Here is an 8,678-nt window from a genome sequence, read left to right on the forward strand (position 1 = left end):
GCAGCGCTTGCAAGACTGCTGATACATGAAACCTTCTTCACAATTCAACAGGCAGTGACATGAGAACGTAAAATGATGCAGACATTCAGACTCCATTAAACCAGAGGAACTGCTTCCATCACACAAAACCAATGTCATATGAGGCACACGGAAAGGCACAATACTCCATTTCACCAAAGCACCTTTAACATTTCCCACAATACATGTGGTAAAATACTTCAGTTTTTGTTCACCTAGGACAGAGAGGATGGTGTTGTTACGGCTTCTCAATTCTTATTGTTTTGAACACAACAATACAAAATGGAAACCTTTCTGTTCCAAGAACGACCAATACATAATACTGCCTTTTGGTGTTTGATACAGTACAGACTGTCAATACCAGGTAATCATTCAAGGCACCCAAATGAAAAAGTGGTGAATATAATCTATTGACTTGAAGATGTACAGCATTGTTTTAATGATATCTGTGGTTCACCCATGGATGATTACGTATAACTTTGAATAAAATGGAATCTTCAACATCCAACAACTTCTCTAAAGTAACCTATTTGTGACCGAGTTAAAACGTCTTGATTGAAACGAAACATTTAGACATTCGTATTTCAGTGAAGATACAGTTAAATATGCATGTTGAGGTTAATTGAACATTGTTGTTCCCAACAGTTTCTGGGAAAGGAAGGGCTTGCCAGATGAAGACATCCTTCCATCAGATCAGGACTGTCTTCTGGTAGAGATCGAGTGAGGCAGGGCAGTGTGCCTGCATGCTAGGGGCCGTGGTGCAGGAGGGGTCTGTGGTCGTGCTGAACTCTGTCCCATATCTGGTCAGTTTGTCTCACGCTCTGTCCTTACGCTTCAGCTTATTGAGCTTCTTTGTGCTGCTGTTTTTGTTGAGTAGCTTCATGACGCGCTCCTTGTGATCCAGCACCTTCAGCATGGAGTCACGGGCTTCTGTGATCTGGTCCATCACCAGCTTGCAGCGCTGCATGTTCCCCTATACAACGAAACAGTATTATAATTAAGTGTTTAGTGTCCTGTGGCTCAGTGGTAGAGCATTGCGTTAGCAGTGCAAAAGGTCGTGGGTTCAGTTCCCAAGGGAACACACATACTGGTAAAAAATGTATAGCCTGAATGCACTGTTAAGTCGCTTGCTAAATGCATAAATTAAATTATAATTACTACCAATTGTGTAAATACCATTTCAAATTTTGGTGTCAGTAAGAAGGTTTTTCTTCCCCCAAAGAAAATACTTTTATTCAGCAAGAACATTAAACTGATCAAAAAATTTATTCCTATATCAAATAAATGAAGTTGTTTTGATCTTTCTATTCAGCAAAGAATCTTAAATAAAATGTATCATGATTTCCAGGTAAGCATCACAATTGTTTTCAACATTGATAAGAAATATTTCAAAATAGAAAATAATATTTCACAGTTTTACCGTTTTTGTAATATGTAGCCTTGAGCATAAGAGACTTCTTTCAAAAACACGTTTTGACCTCAAACCTTTGAATGGCAGTGTACGTACAGTAAAAATAATATCTAAATACATTAGGCTGCCTAAATACTCAACTAATCAGTACAGAAACAGGAGTCTCAATAAACATATATATTTTTATTTTTTATATATATAGTAAGGATGCACAGACAATAAAATTCTGGCTGACACCAGAAGCTGAAAATTACCAATAAATGGCTGCTATTAAAAGTATACACTATTTTGTCTAAATAAATAAAAAATAATTTATAATGCTATAAATGAATATAGGCATCACAACATTATAATGTATAGTATGAAAAATTTATATTTATTTTTAGATCTGTTAAAGACTACATTTAACAAGGTTATTACATTAAATCATTATTATTAAACAATTTAATTAAATAATTTATTGGTGTTTTAAAGATTAATTTAAGTGAGCGTTGCAATGACGGCAAAGGTAATCTAAATGTAAACACTGATTGAAACCAATGAAATAAAACGCATGATAACCTGTATGAAAGTGAACATGTGTGGGTAAAAGTGATCAGTGGCTTTTACCTGTACGAGTTCATGTATACGGTGAAGATCATCACTGGCTCCGGCCTTCTTCTTCGGAACGAGGCCTTCCTGGAGAGTCGTCAGACGACTGTAAACATCACGTTCCAGATTCGTCTGCAGACAGGTGACAAAACACACTCATTCTGACATAAGCTTGACATAACCACGGTCTGGTAATGAATTAAAGAGAAAGTCCCACCAGCTGCATGAGCTGAGCTGCGCAGAGGTGAATTTTCCAGCCCTGGGCTCTGCACACTACCCCTTTCTGATTGGCCACATCCTGCAGGCTGCCCTTCTTGTCCTCTGATTGGATAACACAAGCTGGTATTAATGAATGATGACAGACTATATAATTGTATTCATGCAAAATGGACAAGAAGATATTATGGGATGAGCCTAGACAAACCCTTGACACGGATGTCACTGTATCTCTGAAAGTGGTGGTATGCTGCCTTCCAGGGGTTTCGGTAGTGGCGCAGTAGAGTGATCGGAGGACGAACTCGGGTAGGAACATACCGAACTCCCTCTTCATCTGCAAACAGATGAAGAAACAGATACACTTAATATAGGCATTAGAGGCTACACTGTCTTAGTAATGAAACTGGGTTTCTTAAATAAACTTCAATATCAAATCATATTACATAACTTGTGATAAGTCAAAAATATATAGATGTCATCAGAGCAACTTCAGTTGCTAGTCATTTCCAGGACAGCTTACAAACTGGTTGGAAGGATAATTCTGATCTTTATCTCTATGTTGTTTATCTTATTCCAGCAACTTGATTAAGTTTGGCCTCTGTTCAATTATGTTACAACACTGTCACTGTTGTCATTTCATAATGTACTATTTAGAGCAAAGGTTGGTGGACTCTCACAGGTAGAAGGCGGTAAGGAGCCTTAAGATGTTCCACAAAGAAAAGAAGTGAAACTTTTTTTTTCAGACATAGGAGAAACAACAATCAAAGACTTGTTAGTAAGTATCATTGTAGTGTTTGTTGTACTGGTTTTTAATTTAATTTTAATTTGATGATTTTAATAAAAAATAAAAAATAAATTGTCCAACAAATAATTTTTTCCCCCGCATTGTGACACTATTTTTATGGCAAATAACCTTCCTCCAACTAGCAGTTCTGAAATGCAACAACCTCATTCTTATTACTGTAATGTTGAAAAAAAGATTTATATTATTCAATAATATTTAATTGTATTATTTAAATGATTTAAATGATAAAAAAAAAATAAAAAATAAATTGTCCAACAAATAATTTTTTCCCCCGCATTGTGACACTATTTTTATGGCAAATAACCTTCCTCCAACTAGCAGTTCTGAAATGCAACAACCTCATTCTTATTACTGTAATGTTGAAAAAAAGATTTAAATTATTCAATAATATTTAATTGTATTATTTAAATGATTTAAATGATAAAAGTACACTTCTAAAGTAACATTTGAAATATCGTAGAAGTATTTTTATTTAATTTAATTTGTGCTGATTCTAATAAAATAAAATAATAAAAATTCTAATAATAATTCTAAAATTCTATTCTAATAAAAAAAAAAATAATGACAACACCATTGTCCTACAAAGTGAAAACTCTCAGATTATCAAACCACACGTTCAAGGACCTTTCTGGATCTTCTAAAAACCTTGAAGAAACAGCTTCATAGAAATAAAGCTTACCAATGTATTCTTTAGGAGGGGACTTGCGTTTCTCTGCACGTTGGCTGAGGGGTGGGAACTTCTCCTCATCTGTGCTGTTGGTCTCCATCATCTCGCTCTCCTCAGTGGAGATGACGTGCTGCTGCTTGCGGGGCTTCTTTCTGGGTGAGGCTCCAGGGGTGATGTCTGTGGCAGGGACTGCCAACATCTGTGCACCACTGTTTGGCCCTGATGCCACTGAGGGAAAGAAACTGCTTCATCAGGTAAAGTATGAGCAGACTGATGTTTCTGCCTTCAGATATGTGTTTCTCTGAAGTATAACATCATTCTACGTCATCTTTTCATTGTTTTAAATATGTAAAATACTGGTTAAATGAATTTATCGCCATGTCAAATACAACAGGATTAATTTTCAGGCTGATTTATAGATGACTATTAGTGTAAAATCTTGTTTGCATAAAGATCCCACCTGGTTTTGTACTATCCATAGGCTCCGCCTCATGCTTAATATTAATCTCTGGGAGGGTGGAGCTGATGGCACATGCTGAATTAGTGCTGGCTGCTGGCTGAGTGGGCGGGGCCACTACATTGGCCATGGAGGGGATTGGCGGGGTGACTGCCATGGCAACAGGTATGGCTGAAAGAGCAGGAGTGGGTTGAGAGGGGGGTGTTGCTGATGTCAGGAGGGAGGGGAGAGGTTGAGAAGCCAGCTGGGAGGGAGGTGGTCCCACGTGTTGAGGTTGCTGTTCAGTTCCATGGCTAGGAATAGCCTCTATTGCTGCAGTTACTGATGGAGCGAGACTCATGTGGATGTCAGGTTTGGGCTTCACTCTGCAAAAGAGTTTGAAGATTTAGTGTTTATAAAACTAAGCTGCAATTAAACACCAAGTAATACTACAATGAGAAGGACAAATGTATTAAATAAGAGAAGAGATCTTGTAAGATCAATTTGAATACTTCATACCCTGCAGGACGAGGTGATCCTGATGCACTCCTGATGGGTCCATCGATTCTGGGGGTTGTGGAGTCACTGAGCTGACCTGGGATCAGGTTCTTCCTAACAGCAGCACTTTAATAAATCAACAGAGACAGATTAATGACACTTCTGAGAACATCAATACATTTTTTCCAAAATAATTTTAAATTACTAAACTAAAAGCATACTAGAATGACATAGAAACTATTTACGGTAGATTTTCATCAGTGTTGTATTTGTTACTTCAACCGAAAACTATTAAAATTTGTTTTTAGTAATTCAAATAAAGCTGAAATAAAATAAAATACAATAATTTGGCAACTGACTCATTTAAATGTGAAATAAAAACAATACAAACTAATAAAAAAAAAATAGTATAGATGACAAAAGCACTCAAATTAAAATGAAAATTAACAAAATTAAAAAATCTAATTCAAACCATTAATAAACACTACAATATATAAACAATACCAACATAAAAACTGATTCTCATATTAGAAAAGTGTTGGTCATATATTTATACAATTCTTTATGAATTATATAAATTAAATTATATTCCAAGTAAAGAATCTAACACCCAACACCTTTTAGTACCAAAATTTTGTGAAATGTTTTGCAATATGGCCTGTTTTGATGATGATTAGCTAATTAGCAACCAAATTAAGTAACGTAATGAAAAACATTTGTTCAAATTGTTAGGCAGTAAAGGAAGAATAATGGTAGTAGTCATTAATTTATTTTTAAATCATTGTTTCTGGACAAGATGATTTTCATTACTGCATTACAGTAATGAAAATGTTTTCTTGAATAAGAAGATACAATTTGGGAGGTAAATACTTTGACAATGCAAACAAAACTGTAGTACTCCTAAATTGATTTTCTTCATTTCCCAAATGGAATTTCTTATTTTTTGTTGGTAATTCTGGGGTGAAATATGACATGGTTCTGGATTCCTTTTTGTTTTCTACAATGTGAATTTAAACTATGCACACAGGAAATACTTTTAAATATATAAATTGATGCAGGACTCGCTCATATTTTTTGCTGGTAAATATGACGTGGATATCTAGTGAGATTTACACTTGGAACAATATTACAGAGAACACGACAATAGTGAGTTTATAAATGCTCACCCCTCATTGGCAGGTTTCTTGCGCAAAATGCTTGGTCGAGGGGACGTCACAAGTGAGGGGGTTCCAGCGTTGGCACTCTGATTGTGCGTCTGGGCCACAGTGGTGGCAGGCTGACTGTTGTTGAATGCATTGCTAATAGAGTTAGCCACTAGTGTGGAACCATCGGCCAGAACAACTGAAAAAAAAAAAAAAACAGAAACACTCATCTCTACTATTTTTTTAACTTTAAGAAATTATGCTTGGTATGAACACATGTGGAGAACTGAAGGTGGATCTCAGGATTCAGAGCTGATCTGAGGTGCCTCACCTGAAGCTTTAGACTCTGTTGGAGGCTGTTGTTGGTTGACTGGTGTAGGCTGAATGCTCGGGGCTGTGATCTGGGCAGACATATGAAGGCCCTGGGATGGGATGGGTGTTGGTTGGATGCCCTGCGCCGCCATGGCAGTCGGTTGGATGTTCTGAGTGTTGATCTGGGTGATGCGGTCCACCGTCATCAGCTGCATAGAGTTCAGATGAACTGCAGACGCGACTCCTACACCGGCTTGGGCGGTCATGGCTGCACTGGGTGCCTGAGCAGTTACTGTGTCCACATGACAAACAAATATGGATAATCTAAAGCCAACATTTTTAATACCCACCAATATCAATCAAGTTTGTAGCGAAAGGAAATCATTTCTCTTTATCTATTTTGATTAAGCACCATGGTACCTGAATAAGGGCGTATGGATGACACAGAGCTGGTGATGGGGGTGTACGTGTGGGTCAGCGGGTACGGTGCTGCTGGGTAGGTGGGCAGGAAGTACTGAAACTGCACTGGAACAGATTGTCTGTGGAGAGCCATAAAACATCCCATTAAAAGCAGGGCAAACTGACATATGCTTGTCTTAATTGAACCCTAAACCTGATGTGAAAATAGCCAGTTTGCTGCCAAAAACATTTTAAATGTAAAAATGTCCTTTAACATTTTGAATAGACAGGATTTATACCTGTTGTCAGTGCGGTTCTCCATGGTGATGGGGTTGGGAGAAGAGCGGTGACCAGAGATAGGGATGAGGTTGCCCCTGTCTCCAGTGTATTCAGACTGGATACGTGGCGACGTGTGTGTGATGGGCTGCGGGACCACTTTAGCTAAAACAGACGGGGGAAAATCGACAGTTCATTCCATCAGTTAAAGCTTTCACCATTTTACAAGCAAAATCTTCCTGGAAAATCTGCTTGTAAAACAATGTAAACAACAGCTCTGTTGCAACTATGTAAAGGCATCATAGGTGCATTCCCAGTGTGAAAGCTGTGGCATCGAAATAGTCAAGACTGTTAAATGAATACATGCACAATGTTTCCTGCATTCAACTAAAGTCATTTTAGGGCAAGTCTGTTCAGTCTGCCATTACAGACGTTATGCCTCCAGGCAGCTACTTCTAGCCATGCAAGTACAGCTCCTATTTGTTTGAATGCAGAAAGAATGAAATCTATGTAAATCACAATTTAATAATATATTTCAAACCAAGAATAAAATGAGAACAGTGATCTGACAACTTTGAACATTGTGTAGTGTGTTCCCGGCATAAGTGTCTTAAGGACTGTTCCACAGTTGCATGTGCAAAAATTGTTTATGGTTCATGAAACATGAAAAATATTGTTTAAACCCTTTCCAATAAAGATATGTGAAGCTTAATATAAATAAGTTATTATAAATGTTGAAATGCTGCGTAATATTTTTGTGGAAACTGTAATACAGGATTTTTCAGGACTTTCGGATGAATAGAAATAGTTTTTTTATAACAATGTTTATTCTTTGCTGAATTAAAGTATTACTCTTTTAATTCTGACTGTAAAATTTAGCACGGTAGTTTATGTAATCAAGAGTAAACAAACAGCCGATTGACCACGTGATATTGCGATTTGTGTATGATTGGACTGTCTCTGCCTTACACAGTCTCTGATTCTACCCTTAGGAAAAATTATTGATCGCATTTCACCCTTAAAATTTCATAGTTTAAATCAATAAATACTATGCTGGGTGCAAAATGTTAGTAACAAGCCAATAATAATCTGCTCAAACTGTTACTATAAATTCATAAACTGATCAAAAAAGGGTAAAATGGGGTAATCTTTTTGTATACTACACTGAATGTCACAAAGGTTAACTAATCTGACTAATAAGTATGAAATATCTCTAACATTACTTGATATATTTACAGTATTAGACAATACCTGCTACAATACAACACCTATATACTTCTGTGCTACTAGAAATAAAAACAATTCCAGAGCAGATGAGCTAAAGGTAACTTACCCACAGGGATGGTGGATGTGGTCACTGCTGTGGCATGAGAGGAGTGGGAGGCCACAGTCATAGTGACAATGCTGCTATTGGATATTTGAGTGTGGGGGGTGGCGCCTTTAAAAATGTGTTAAAATGACATAGCAGGCCTTTAGTACTGTAATACATACAGTGCACAGCATAAATGAGTACACCCCCTCTGAATAAATATAAAAGATGTATTTTCTTAATGATCACTAATATAATTCATGGAAAGATGGCAAAATGTAAACCTTAAACATATACTTAATAAAAACAACAAAATATATGCCAATATTTTCTGTAAGATAAGTAAATTAGCCAATTTTGTTTAAATGAAGGATTGCAGAAATGAGTACACCCTAGATTTAATTCAGAAAATGTATAATATTCTAGTACTTAGTATGTCCTCCAGAACTTAAAAGTATACTGCTCGTACAAGTTCATGACAAATTTTCACATCTGTGCTGTTTAACTCCTGGAGGACGACCTCCTTAAATGCCCCGGGTCTTTAATGGGGAGTGTTGCTCAGCTCGTCTCTACAGAATCTCTCACAGCAGCTCAAGAG

At 36.9% G+C, this 8,678-nt stretch overlaps 1 protein-coding gene across 1 annotated transcript in view; it reads right to left on the reverse strand.

Annotated features, from left to right (window-relative positions):
- LOC107589892 (histone deacetylase complex subunit SAP130-like) overlaps nucleotides 1-8,678 on the reverse strand; it is a 33,975-nt gene that overhangs the window by 474 nt on the left and 24,823 nt on the right. The window contains exons 9-20 of the mRNA XM_016278467.1: nucleotides 8,105-8,209; nucleotides 6,795-6,936; nucleotides 6,517-6,635; nucleotides 6,116-6,388; nucleotides 5,809-5,983; nucleotides 4,664-4,768; nucleotides 4,169-4,530; nucleotides 3,721-3,936; nucleotides 2,445-2,570; nucleotides 2,238-2,341; nucleotides 2,039-2,152; nucleotides 1-991 (exon numbers count right to left, since the gene is read on the reverse strand). The exon at nucleotides 1-991 is cut by the window's left edge and continues 474 nt beyond it. Of these exons, the coding sequence (XP_016133953.1) occupies nucleotides 833-991; nucleotides 2,039-2,152; nucleotides 2,238-2,341; nucleotides 2,445-2,570; nucleotides 3,721-3,936; nucleotides 4,169-4,530; nucleotides 4,664-4,768; nucleotides 5,809-5,983; nucleotides 6,116-6,388; nucleotides 6,517-6,635; nucleotides 6,795-6,936; nucleotides 8,105-8,209 (2,000 nt within the window). The 3' untranslated portion in view covers nucleotides 1-832. The remainder of the gene's footprint in view (nucleotides 992-2,038; nucleotides 2,153-2,237; nucleotides 2,342-2,444; nucleotides 2,571-3,720; nucleotides 3,937-4,168; nucleotides 4,531-4,663; nucleotides 4,769-5,808; nucleotides 5,984-6,115; nucleotides 6,389-6,516; nucleotides 6,636-6,794; nucleotides 6,937-8,104; nucleotides 8,210-8,678) is intronic.

This window comes from Sinocyclocheilus grahami, unplaced genomic scaffold (assembly GCF_001515645.1).
Source record: "Sinocyclocheilus grahami isolate Dianchi unplaced genomic scaffold, SAMN03320097.WGS_v1.1 scaffold121.1, whole genome shotgun sequence".
In the NCBI taxonomy this organism is placed as follows: domain Eukaryota; kingdom Metazoa; phylum Chordata; class Actinopteri; order Cypriniformes; family Cyprinidae; genus Sinocyclocheilus; species Sinocyclocheilus grahami.